Below are 14057 nucleotides of genomic sequence, written 5' to 3' on the forward strand. Positions count from 1 at the left end.
GGTCGTTCTGTTTATTGTCGACTGTGGTCTGAGCTCTGCACCCTCTCATTGCTGTGCAAATTCTGCCCATCCAGTGCCCTGGGATGTGAGGGGGAGATGTGGTTCTTTGTACTCTGCCCTAGAGCTTGGAGCACGATACTGCATCCACGGGAGCCAGAAGCCTCAAGTAGTTGTCCTTCAATAACTTTGGCACTATCCATGTCTGTAATACGAAATATCTTCAACATTCTACATAAGCATTTATTGCTGGGCTATGGTGCTGCATGCCTTTTATCTCAGCACTTGGGAGGCAGAAGCAGGTAGATCTCTTAAGTTTGAGGCCAGCCTGGTCTATAGAGTAAGTTCTAGGACAGCAAGAATTATATAGTGAAACAAAGAGGTGGGGGCTGGGGTGTGGAAACAACAACATTTATTTCCTCGGCTTTACTAGGCACACTTTAACTGAACTTGATGGCCTTGTGTTTCTGTAATAATGAGAGCACAGATCTGTGTTAAGTGCTATAACAAATATTAAGGACATTATCCTAACTAACCCACAAGGGCTGCATTTTAACTGTAGGAAGGAAGACTAGACAGGCAGATTTGTTTGTTGACAGTTACAGCTCCATACTAAGTGCGTGCATGTGCACACACACGCACACGCACGCACATGCACACACACACATTCTGTCTCCACATACACACACTGTGTTTGTGTATATAATTTCACTACCATTTCAGAGAAGTACATAGAAACTACCTGACCTCCAAATCCAGATTTATCTTTAGAATTATTGATATACCAGCTTTTTAAAAAATAGGATCTTTTTTGGTTTTTGTTACTTTATTGTTGTTATTTGTAGCATGGTTTCATGTACCCTAAGCTGTCTTCAAACTTACGCATAGCTGAGGATGGCCCTACCTTCTCAAGGCTAGCATTATAGGCATGAGACATCTTGCTTAGCTGTGACACCTGTTTGTGAGACTGTGGCTGCAGATAAAGGACAAGTCTTATTTTTGTGTTGATGTTTTTTTAATGCCTATTTATATGTATGTATATACACATGGGTTGCCCTCCAAGGCCAAAAGAGGGTGTTGGATCCCCCTGGAACTAGAGTTGTAGGTTGCTTTGAGCCACTTGACTTGAGGGCTGGGATCTGAACTCTGATCTTCTTCAAGAGCAATAAATGGTCTTAACCACTGATCCATCTCCTTAGCTCCGAAGTTCATGACTACTCTTTTCATTTTATATTGAAGAACCAGAAGGGCAGATGAGGTGGAAGAGAAGCAAGGCTCACATGTAGGGTACATGAGAGAAAATGGACTTAATTGGGCTAAGCGCCGTGGTTTGGAAATCATAGGAAGATATAATTGGAACTACATGGTAGGTGCCTGTGAAAGTAAACTGGGAGAATAAAAATTTCTCTTTGGGAGTAAGGGTACATTAGCTTAGGGTACCACACTTGCTAGCATGCATGAGGTCCTGGATTTGGTTGTCATTGGATCATCATCATTATCAACAACAACAAAGGATTTCCATTCAGTTTCCTCTTTGCCTTTGTTTGGGATCTAAGCAGAGGAGTAAAATGATGATATAGGAGTCACGATGGTAGTCAGCAGTAAAGAATTCAAGTTCACCATCAAAGATAACAATGAATTTATTTTAAGTATTTATGTAGTTGTCTTGGGCTGGACCCTGAACCCCTCTGAACCAAGAGGGTTGCTAACGGAGAAAGTAAGCACTGTGAAGAAAGAAGAAAGTGCTGTGTATAGCAGATAAAGCAAGCAGAATGGAGAGGCATCTTGTCACCTGATAACCAGAAACACATAGTTAAAGGGCAAATACTGATGCTGAGTCGTGTTCATGCATTCTTGACCCCTTGCCACTGTGTCCTTTCTCTTCCATCTTCTTCCTGCTACTTATCCTTTCTGTCATAAGTCACATTTACTTTCTACTATATATTGTCTTTGGATCTTTTTACGTGTGAAAGCAGCCTGTTTACAAACCTACAAAAGACTACTACTCTCTAGGAACATTCATGTAACTAATTATAAGTATAATAGATATCACGAGTGCCCGTGCTGAACTCTTGTGTACTCACAGTAAGAACTCACTGTGCAACAACCATTTTATTTATTTGTTTGTTTGTGTGTTAAGTTAACTTTCTGGTTTTTCTAGACAGGGTTTCTTTGTGTAGATTTGAAGATCCGCCTACCTCTGCCTCCCAAGTTCTAGGGTTAAAGGCATGTGCCACCACCTCATGGCCCATTTTACGATTTCAACAAATACTTTAAATTTATTGAAAAATTGTAATTTAACAAAAATATTTGTTGAGAATAATCTGCCATCCCTGACTTGGGGATACAGCAATTACCTTAGTATGGGTGTGTTGATTTACCTAGTTTAGATTCATTCTGTAGCACTAACTTCTGCCTTGCTGAGAACTCATTCCTGGAAAGCTTTTTGTGTGCTAGAAAGCACAAAAACTAAGAGCACACTTTGTTCCTGTGCGTTGACATTGAGGGAGGTCCCGTTTCTGGTGTGCCCAGGCACTGAGGATGATGTTGCTGTCACAGCTCTCATCTGTTTTCCCAAAGCACTTGGTTTTTCCTTGGAGCGGGAGGAACATAGCTCTAATGTGTGTGGAGTCCATATCTTACTCTTAAACAAAGACTACTTACTCCAGCGACCTGGATAAAGATCATCTTCTACACTGTAGCACCCACCTGTCTTCCTAGGCCCAGGAGAAATGTACCAAACGGTTTTCATCCCTCTGCTTCCCTGGTACCCCTTTCCTTGTATCTGGCTGTAGACCAGGTCTTCCTGGCCAGTGACAGCTTTTGTCCATTCTTGACGCTGCTGGTTTTCCTGGCCTTGAACTGCTGCGTCTCAGAGAATAAAGCCTCTGAGAGGAACAGGCTGTGTTCTGCCACACTGCTTCCTTTCTCCTGGCTGCTCTCAACCCCAGCCTTCCTTTGTGAGGCTGTACCTGTCAAGCAGAGGCAGAGGCAGAAGTGGAGAAGTCATTCATTCGTTGACTAATGAAAGGGGATATAGAGCTGTGCAGTGGTCTGCAGAGCAAGGCCATGTGGGGGAAGGTGTCATTGTGCCATGTCACCCAGGGATCTGTGGGTGGAAATGCACCTTTACCCTCTCACCGGCATCTCAGAATTCTGCCCCAGAAGGAGGATTGAATGGGATAGCCAGGGAGAACGACACTGAGAAATGACGTCAGGGCAATACACCTAGCTTTCAGCAGAGCCCAGCTCTTGATTTCATATATACAATGTCCTATAGTCCGTCCTGGTGGGTGACCTTGTAACCCTGATAGAAGGGCATTTACTACTTTGCAAAGAATATAGGTCTGGCCCTTACCCAGACTAGTGACCCCAGATTCTTATTCTAAGACATGTCCCCTCTGTAGCTCTTCTCTATGATAGGCAAAGGGAATTTGCTAGAGATGGCTCATGGGTCATTTTGCGGCAGTAACTGAACAAAATCCAAAGTAAATCTGCTCAGCGAAGGAAACTTAGAATGAGTCCTTGTATTCATTTCTTAAAAATCTTTCTAGCTTTGTGATTGAGTCCCATGTGCTCTCTGACTGGTAATACCTGAATAGTCAGCTACCCACTGTGAATGGTCAGTTTTCCTCTCATTGTTAAGAGCAGTTTCAGGTCTGTTGGTGCTTTTTAAGTGTGCATGTGCATGTTATAGTTGGCATTTGTTTGTTTGTTGTGAATGGAGTCTTGTCATGCTGGCCCAATTAGTCTTGAGCTCCTGGGCTCAGCCTCCCTGGTAGCCAGCATCGTAGTACCAGCATCATAGATTGAACAGGAATCTGAGAATAGGATGTTCTACCCAAAAAAGTTCTTTATTCGATTGATGCGTAATATCCTGCCATTACTGGTCTTTTTATGTAAGTATAAGTAAATATCTGTATGAGTAGTAATTTGAACTTTTAAGAACTAGTTATGCTGTCAACTTTGGAAAAAAGAATTCCAGTTTATTGTGTTAGTTGGTACCAAACAGAAATTGACAGCCATGTTGGTCTGGAAATAATTAAACTGGAGTTTTTTTCTATGCATGCACAGATAGCACACTGTAGTAGTAAGTGTGTATGGTCTTGTATGGACTTGATTACAAAAAAGTAATATTCTCTAAATAATGAAAAGCAGACCCGATGTTATAGTTCTTCACTGGTACTTTTTAAACATGCTAGAAATTTATCTAATTTAACCATCATATCATAAGCATAAAACAACCTATCTGAAGGTTTTTCAGAATCGATGCCTGAATGCAAGGAAGTGCCTGATATGCCCCCTTTAGGAACAAAGCAGAACATATCTTGTTTGCACTGACTTTAAAGAAAAAAGAGATTTTAGGACTTAGTTTTAAAGAACTCTTGTTTCCAATGTTTCTTCTACATTGTTGTCCACATTTCCTATTTTCACTTTGGTAGCTGCATGTTTCACCTTAGTTCAGTTCCAGATTTAGGGTCACAGAAAGAAAGCACAATTGTAGTTTAGTATGCCTCAGTGCCTTTGCTTAGCTTTCTAATTTGTTCTCTGGATTCTTCTTCATGAATACCAGTTATTCTCCGGTCCAGGAGAGGCTACCGGTTCAGCAGCCTTTTAACATGAATCTACCCTTTCTGAGGGCATAGTCATCTATTTTGATGGTTCTTCTTGGGAGAGAAGACATCTTCAGGCGCCCAGTACCCCTGGTGAACATACAGAAAACCTCTTCGCCTTGCTCTCTGGGAGTGAGATGCTTCCAGATGGGAGTCAGTTTGCCAGTCCTTCTGAAGACTGATTCGACAAGTGGCCAAGTCAGGAGAGTCTGTTTGTGATGGGAGGTTGTGGAAATGGGGGTTTAGAGGGTAGAAGTGCCTCATCTGTGGCTTCTAGCCATTGGTTTCTATCTAAATGTTCTTGTTCTGTTAGATGCAAATCATAGGAAATAGAAACAATTTGTCCTTGATGGTCAGCCCTAGTCAATGGCTGTCAACAGGATCCTGAAGGGTAGCAGACCAATTGTGAAGGAAGTACTTCTACCATTTGCAATTGATTCCAACTCAAGAGTAACTTTGGCATGCAAGGGACTTTGAAATGCCTTCTTTTGAGTTGCATATCAAATAGACCGTGTATATGGTCTTTTCTCCTGCTAATCTTGTACTTAGTGTACAGTAGAAAGTAGACTGGCTTATACACCCAAGGGGAGGGCAAGTATATAAAAGCAGGTAAAGTAGTGTGATGGTTCTGCTGGTAAAGGTGCTTTCCACCAAACCTGATGGATTCTTTCTAGGTCTGTAGCTACAGGTTTGTTTTCTCCATATATGAAAAGATATAACTGAAGGAAAGAAGGATTAGAAATCTGGAGAGTTCCTATTGCCCCACCATATAATGTGGAGGAATTTGGATGTCCACTCTTGGATTCTTAATCTCTTTAATGAAAACATTAAGAACACACCCAAACAGAAGAACAAGAAGAATTTACTAACTAGGGTTTAAAAGAAAATGCACACACGCGCAGTAGAAAAACTATAATTCTTCAGCTAACCAGAGGAGGCTCATGGAAAAGATAAGAGGCAGCCCAATGGCAGGGATTGGAGCTTTGTAAAAAAGAATAAGAAAGCCCAAAGCGCGCGGAGTTTCAAAGCGTACATAGACTCTGGCTAGCATCCAAAAGCAAAAGAAAGAAAAAGAAATAGTTATGTCCTTCTGAGTCAGGACCCAGTAGGATAAATAGATCCTTACAAACCCCTTGGCAGCTCCTAGGGTCTGCACTAGATGGGAATACTAGAAAGAAAAGAGTACTTTATGGTGAGTCTGCCTGACAAAAATTAAGTTTCATGGGAGGAAACAGGGCATGTCTCCTAGTGGCAGATCCCATTCCTTGCTGTAACATGATGGCCTTCTTAGATTCTATCCCTTAGACCTACATGGTGGGAGGAGGGGAAGAAAAAAAAGTACTCCCCAAGTTGCCCTTTAACCTCTGAATGTGTGCATGCTCACACAAACATATTAAACACATGAACATAATTTTTAAAAATAGGTATCTATTCACTCCAGATAGGGAGGATACCCATAAATCACCGAAAGAATGCTGTGTAAATCCATCTTGGTGAACCCATGAGCTTATTGATGTTTTTTACAAGAGCCATAATTTAAAAAAAAAAAAACAACCACAGCACTATTAACCCCGCCCCCTTTTACAAACTTGTAGGTACAATACCACTCACCTACACTAAGCTATACCACTCACAGGCACTGTACCAGCCACAAACACTGAACTACTCACTCACAGGAAGCTATGCCACTTAAGAGTCTCTCCTTCACACGCCGTTCACTGGTGGAAACAGCCATGCAAAAAAAAAAGGAAAGCTTCCGTTTTGTTTTTGAAAAGCATTTCAAGTCAGTAGAGTGAGTGACAGAGTACTTGGAATGGCAGAGAAGTTTACTGAACTGTCAAAGCAGCAGCTACAGCCAGGTAAGAAGTGTCACATTCTAGGTGGTGCTGAGCAGTGCCTCCATGACGTGGTTTGTTGAGGTTAGGTTAAAGAGTTTTGCGCCCCTGAGAATTAACTCTTTAGAGAGGTATTGCCACCCCGTAAGTGCAGATGTTAGGAGGACGGTCCACACACAACCTCGGTCCTGCTCTAGCAGCTCTCTCCACACTACCTTTAGAACCCAGAGACCCTACAAAGGCCTGAGTCGGGACCCCTGAACTGTGCTGAGGTCTGAAGCTAGCAGGACCCACATGGGCCTCTTCTTATAGTGGAAGGACTTAATGACTTAAGCAACCCGCTCTACACTGTGGCTTTTCCTGTTACACCAGTAACGATGCCCAGTCATGCTGGGTAGTTAAGAGGTGGGAGGTTGTTACTAACCAACCCATAGCCAGATATGTGGATCTCAGAGTGCCCTTTGAAATCCTGCTGTTCCCACCCCACAGCTAATCAGAACAAAGCTTAATATCGGTTAAAGAAGTTATATAGTACTCACGGATTTCCTCCCCAGTCTTAAATGGCTTTTCTGTACAATATTGCTTCGGTTCAGGTAACTTATCTTTTTACCTGGGAGGAACTTATTTCCATTAGAATTGGAACACTAGCTACATATTTTGCATTTAAACTCTTTGGTGTGATTAAGCACTGAAACATTATTACTTATGCTTCTTAGGCATGTGAGTTTCCAGCTGATTCTTCCTTTGTGCCCAGAACAATGCCTTTAATTTGGAAACAAGGGAGCTCTCTGATTACCAGGCACAGTTAGCTGAAACTGGCAGCCAAGGACTGGTAACTGGGCCGGTGACAAGAGCAGCTTCCACTGTCCTGCCCCTCACAGGCTGGCTGCTCAGCAGTGTGTACTGGGGTTTGTGTAGTGGCATACCCTATGTCAACAGTCCCCGCTCCTTTCCCTCCTCCCATTACCCCCCCCCCACTCCTTCCTGGCCTGGTTTCTATCTTAATGGGTTTCTCTCTTCTGCCCTTACAGAGCTATTAAGAATGGCAAAGGATTGCACAGCAAGAAGGAAGTGCCCATCCACCGAGTTGCTGACATTTCTGGGGTGAGTTGTGCCCTTGAATCCAGCTGTGGGCTCAGAGCCTCCAAGAGCCTGCGTGCTTCCTACTCACCAGAAGATTCTACTTCTGTCTTCTCTGTAGCTCTGTAGCTCTGTGCTTTTCAGGCTCTAAATGTGAATTTTCCAGGGTATTTTTTAAGGCGCCTGCCATGCTTCTAGTTTACATTATGGAAAAGGATAATTTCAAACCTCTATTCCCTTTCTTCACCTGAGCTGTCTCTGTGTTGCTTCTCTGTTTTTCACTATTATAAGTTTAAAGGATACTTTATACTTCCCTTGTATACTGAAGTAAAATTAGCTCTTGGAGGGTTTTTTTTTTTTTTTTTTAACCTATTTTATTCTGTAAATGAAAAGTCTTCATGGTAAAATGTCAAGTGTAAGTTATGAGAGAAAATCTAAGAATTACTTGTGACTTCTTAATGAGTCCTTTCTCACAGCTTGTCTGTCAGCTGGACAAAACAGAGGACTATGTGGCTGTACAATATATAGAAGAATAGGTGGATAAATACTTCTGGAAGTTCAAAAGACTGTGTCCCTAGCACCGTTTTGCAATGAAGACTTGCCCATGCCCATTTGAGATATTTTCTGTCTGACCATCGCCCTGCATGTTGCGAGGATTTCTCCCACGGATACTTAGTGGGTGCCTGCTGTGTGTGGGAACTGCTGTAGGCACTGTGACTGTAACATTGGGGGTGGGAAAGAGAAAACTGTAGTGCCATCTTGTATGAAGTGATAGCAGCTAAGGTGGGGGTGGGGATTGAGGTGAGTAATGAGAGTGTTGATTTCACTTGGAGACCAGGGCCGGCACCCAGGATGCACACTGTTGTTTTCAACTCCTGTGCTCACTAATGGCTAAGCAGGGGATTGGTGTGTGCCATAGGCGAGGAGGACCACATTGCACCAGCAGCTGCAGGAGAAAGGATTAGTGCATCAGAGCTTGAATTTGCAAGGAATGTGCCCTGGACCTCAAGCAGATCATACCGGTATAAGCAAACTCTTCTAGAGCTCAGCCTGGTCCCACAGGGAAGAACTTACACTGTGTTCACATGCTTGGCCACAGACTTTCCTCTTCTTCATATTGATAGCTTATTCTAGATGTGTTTGGTCAAATCTCCTTTGTGGGTTTGTCCTCATACCTATTTGAAGCAATGGGACTCCAGTGAACTTTTTTTTTTTTTTCAACCTGGCCAGTTAGCTCAGACTAAAGAGGGTTGTCTACTTCATGTGAGCTAGTAGTCTCTAAGTTATAGTCTTTTGTAGGTGAGATACAGTAATGACACATTTTTGGTTTTGTGTGTGTGTGTGCGTGCATGTATCCATGCATATATTTGTATGCCTTAGAATCCTAAGCAGTCAAGAAACTTCCTGTTGATGACCTTCCAGCCATTAGCTAGTGTCAGCATACATCTACGAAGGCTTGTTATTGCCAGGGGTGATGCATCTAGTACTCTATTAGTCAGCCTGTTTTCTCTGGGGCCTAGCCTGTGGCTTATTCTAATGTATATATTATTAATTCTATAGGTGTGTGCTGTGGTAGTCTCAACAATATTTTCCTTAATGTTGTTCTCTAGCTGAAGAGGTTGGTGTCATAAGGCCGTTCGGGGATTGTTCAGCTGCAGGGGAAGACATGTTATAAATACTAGTTTTGTAAAGCACAATGACGCTCCTCTGCATGGGGGCCATCTGCCTATGGAAATGTTTATGTAAAACTCACCCTCCAGGACCTTTCCAGAGATGAGTAATTAAACCTTGGGAAACTGTGTCATGTAAGACTAAAAACCTATTTTAAACAAATTAGTAAACAACACTAGTATGAGCTGCATCTCCCCTCCCCCCCCAAAAAAAAAAAAATAAATAAAAACCAATAGCTTGAGGATAGGTGTTCTCAGTAGCCCAAGTTCTCCCTCTGGTTCTAGATTTGTGCTGGCAGTGAGGAGCTAAGGAAGGTGGTGAGGTAAAAGTGTGCTGCCTTGGTCCTCCTCCTAAGCCCTGGGAAGATAGCATCCAAAAATCTTCAGTGCTGACTTTGCCTCCTCTCTTACATGCTGCCTCTCAGCCTGGTGCTTTCTCGTGTTTCTTAGCCCTTCAGTTGTGATTGTTGCTATCAGTGGTGCCTGTGCAAGCTTGCCTTTACTGTTATCATCATTATTAACATTGTTATTCCTAACCCACCGACTCACCCTTAAAATGCGGCTCATTTTTATACCTATTTTTATTCTCTTTTATGTCTATATATTGAAAAATTGGTTCGCTCTTAAGTTCTTTAAAAATAAATGCCAGTTAAATGTCCCTTAGTGACCACATAAATAAAAGAGGAAAGCTTGAGCAGGTGGAAGACTGGAAGTGGAAAGCTATTCAATTTAAATAGATGTCAGACATGACCTTGCCTGCGCGAATCGCGGATTATTCAGCTAAGCCTGCAATTTTTTGTGCCCTGTGTAATAGAGGAGGTTTGCCTTTCCCCTTCCTCACCTCCCTGTCCCTCTATCACTGCGTTAAGTGTGAGTGTGGGTTGGGTGCCCCTGTGCCATTTAAGTGAGATATATGGGGTTTCTGCTCCCTAGAGCATGCCAGCAATTTTGCTGTCCAAGGGACAGGTAAGGCATGTAGGGTCATGGGCAGGCAGTGTGCCGCTGATGGAAAGTGACCCCCATAGTAATAACTGTGTAATGTGCACTTATATAATAGCTTTATAAAAAGTTTCTTAATCTCTTACGTTTTCAGCTGTGTCCCCCTAATGCCCCAGATTGACTCTCCCTTTTAGTTTTAGGTCATGATAAGTGGGAGATTTTGTTGAGCTGACAGTATATGCACTATGCTGCCAAAATAATTTACTGAGAACTGTTATTTATGCATAATGCTCCCGTTCATTCTCCTCCCATCACAATGCACATCCTTGGAGATAAAAAAAAAAAAAAAAGATAGGAATAAGTATGCACTTTGTCTCCTGAAGACACTCAAGAAATGTGTTGTGCAGAAGACATCCAGTCATGATTGTGAACCAAATAGATAACTGCGTCTCTCTTTAGAAGTCAAGTTTATGCCCATTCTTTGTATCTCTCCTTTTGGATTTTTAATTTCACAAGGCCAGGGGTTAGGATGCATTAGAATACTTTGATATGGAGAATTAGCTAAAGCAATATCTTCTTGGCTGACTGTGTAGTGAGAAGTAAGAAGCTGTGTGTCTTAGGAAATGACACACAGGCCGGGATAGTCTAAGCTTAACATTAGGTTGAATTTTTGTAGGATGAGCATGACCCCTGTACAATACCATCTGTATAGTCCTCTGTTTTGTCCTCACTTTGGTAAAAATTGGCCCCTCTGCATCGTGTTTTATCATGACTTCTAAGGAAGAGTACTCACTGCTGGTCCTGTAACTTAGGCCCTAAAGCAATGATTTGGTGAGGTGGCAGAGGCACGAGGATCAGTCACCCAGTGAGTTCAGCCAGCCTGGTCTACATAGTGAGATCCAGGCCAACCAGGGCCACATAGTAAGACACTGTGTCATAAAGAAGTGATGAGCCTCTGTGTTTTCTCACTTTTCCAGGTATAGAGGGTGGGCTCTTATAAGCAACCGCAGCGTGCATTTCTACAGTCTGGTTTCCTTTCAGGGCAGGATGCTCGTAAAGTGAATCTGGGCACAAATTTGACTGGCCTGGTTCTGCATCTCTTTTGGTTAGAAAGGCAGCTCTACGGTAACTGCTCCATTCACACATCCACACTTCCATTATCTGTAAGTGTAGTTATTTCCTGACCCTGCCTCTCCTCCTTCCTTTCCTTGCTAGGCTAGAAAAGTTGGACTTCATGTGTCAGTACACTATGAGGCTCTTCGTTATCTTAGGTGTGTTATTGCTTTTGCTACAGCCTGTTCTGCAATAAATATAGTCTCCTGTAGATACAGAGTGTAAAACAGGTAATAAAGTGGGGCTGGTACATGGCTAACTGTTGTTCTGATTGATGAGACAAATCAATTATGATTCCAAAGTGAGAGAGCGCAAGTTTCCCACTCCTTGAGGGCAGCCGCGCTGTGAGTACACATTGCTTCCTCTTCCATCTGTGCGTGAGGACTTATAATGAGTTGGTGTGGATTTGAGAGTTCCTCCCTGTCATCTCTGGTCTCTTTGTTCTGATGCTTGAGGAATTTTAATGATTATTTGTTGTTGATTGGTGACACAAGGAGAGGTCAGAGCCTATGCCCATGCCCTCTCCAGTCCCCTCTGGTCTTTCTGCTCTGGTGCATGAGGAGTTTTAATGATTGTGCGTTTGATTATCAGTTGGTCTTTTGGTTAGTCATTTGTTTGGTAATCACAAGAGGTTGGAGCCTGTGCCTGTCTCTGATCACTGCAAGATATGTGTTATATTTCAGTGTGTGGCAGACAACACCTCTGTTAATTTCAGATTATTCATTCATTGAACTGCTATGCACTCTTGATAATTGTCAGCTTGTAACTATTTCTTACCCAGTTTTCATACTGATTTTGAGCATTTCTCTCTGTGGCTTGGAGACACACAGTATTACCTGTAGAATTGTGTATGAATTTAGTCTGGAGTGGTGCAGGGGCCAACTGTTGGAGATGAGGTTTGAGAAAGCAGACTGTGGGCTCATTACTCCTGGAGTGATGTGAATCATAGAAAGATCCTCCGTTGGAGTAGGCAAGTGGGTAGATGAAATGGATTTTATCAGAAGGCTTTTCCTTTCTCTTCTGGTTTCTTGAACAGCACTGCTTTTCCTCTCCTTAGATATCTTCTCCCAAGTTATCTTCCTTTCTGTAATAGGCTTGGGGCCCATTGTGGGTATTACCTTTCCTTAGCTTCACAGGGAGCTGAGTCTTGATGGGAGAGTAAGAAATAAATATGTATTCTTCTTGGCTGAAAAACATTAAAAAGAGGGCCAGCAAGATAGCTCTGCAGGATACTTCCTGCCAAAGCTGATGACCTGACCTTGATCCCTGGAATCCACATGGTAGAAGGAGAGAACTGTCTCCTGTCAGATGTTCTCTACAAGTAAGTAAATGTAAAGACAAAAACTGCTTTTTAACGTTAAGGGAGATGGAGAGAGAGGAGTTTCTTGGTAAGCCCACGCAAGGAGAGCCGAACCATATGAGGGCTCCGTTGGGTCATGCTCACTGCAGTTCCCCTCCCCCGGCCCCTTCTTCCTCTCCCAGGATTCTAGCATTTCATTCAGCTCCCGTTCTGTTCTTTATAAGCATTGACAATTATACAAATGCCTGTTCTTTGAACTATATTTGTCACATCTCTTTTCTCCTTCCTCTGCCATAGTCTCTCAGCATGTCCTAAATGTCTTTAGGACCAGATATGGTCTAAATTACTATACAGATGGTTCAAGGTCAATACCTGTTCCTCTTGGTGGGTTTCCCTGACCTGGAGGAGTTGCCTGGAGTGAGAGCTGCATTCGCATACTAGCGTACTGCTGAGTGCTGTATTTGCTGCCCTGGACAGATACAAGAAGATCTAGCCCTCTGTCTAGTTTGTTTATATTCTCCGGGGCAAGCACTTTATGCTCCATACACAAGATTGATGCCTTGGTCAGAAGCTATGGCAGTGTACTGTTAACTCTCTTGTCTTTCTTGTACCTGTGCTTCATTTGACATCTGAAATTCTCACAAGCCTGAGAGAAGATGTTGCATTCTCTGTTCTCTCTTTCTTGAAATACTTCAACTATGGTCACATCTAGTTGACTTGGATTCTCTCCATACAAAAGCAGGTTCCACAGCTCTGCAGCACTCAACGCTAATGGCAGGGGACCACTAGATGAGCAGTCTCTCCCAGGCCGCAGAGGTCTGAGGCATGTTGTTTTAGTTTGCTTTTGAAACAGGAGCTCACTGTGTAACCCAGGCCGGCCTTTGCCATCTTCCTGCCTCTGGGATTGTGTGCATACACTGCCATGCATAGCTTTTCTATCTTTTCTCATTTCCTTGACCATTTTTCTTTTCTTTTTGTTCTTTCTTCCAGTTCCCTTCCTGTTTCTCTTATTTGAACCCCACCCTCACCATCTCTGGAAAAGTTGGATGTCATCAAGAAGACCTTGATTGGGGCCAAAAGTTTGAATTAGTCAGTTGCCCTCATAACCATGGTGGAGGGCATTGTTCTGTTGCTTTGTGAGAGGAGAGAGGGTTGGCCAATTCATTGTTTTAGCCTTCACTCATTAAGTTCCCTGGAATTGCAAGGGCATCATTTTCTTCCAAATAAGTCAGAAAGCATGTATGGTTTCCATGAGAACTTTCCCAGGATTTTATTTCAGCATCGACTGCAGTCAGTGATTGTTGTGTTTAAGTACTTCTTAGAGAGTTTTAATACATTTTTTGACTGAGTTGTATTTCTTTTGTGTTCTTTGTACAATGTAGGGCACCAAATTTAGGACATGGGCCCTGGCTTTTATTTAGTTTTGAGTATCAGGGAAATTGTTCAAGACTTTGAAATGAGCAGGAAGATTACTGGGTGTACTTCCAATAGAATGCTGGATGCTGCCCTT

At 42.7% G+C, this 14057-nt stretch overlaps 1 protein-coding gene across 1 annotated transcript in view; it reads left to right on the forward strand.

The window, feature by feature from the left end:
- The window catches only part of Snd1 (staphylococcal nuclease and tudor domain containing 1), a 395467-nt gene that overhangs the window by 222366 nt on the left and 159044 nt on the right, over positions 1 to 14057 (forward strand). Inside the window, exon 14 of the mRNA XM_051175794.1 lies at positions 7477 to 7549. Coding sequence (XP_051031751.1) covers positions 7477 to 7549 — 73 coding nt within the window. The remainder of the gene's footprint in view (positions 1 to 7476; positions 7550 to 14057) is intronic.

This window comes from Phodopus roborovskii, unplaced genomic scaffold (assembly GCF_943737965.1).
Source record: "Phodopus roborovskii unplaced genomic scaffold, PHOROB, whole genome shotgun sequence".
In the NCBI taxonomy this organism is placed as follows: Eukaryota; Metazoa; Chordata; class Mammalia; order Rodentia; family Cricetidae; genus Phodopus; species Phodopus roborovskii.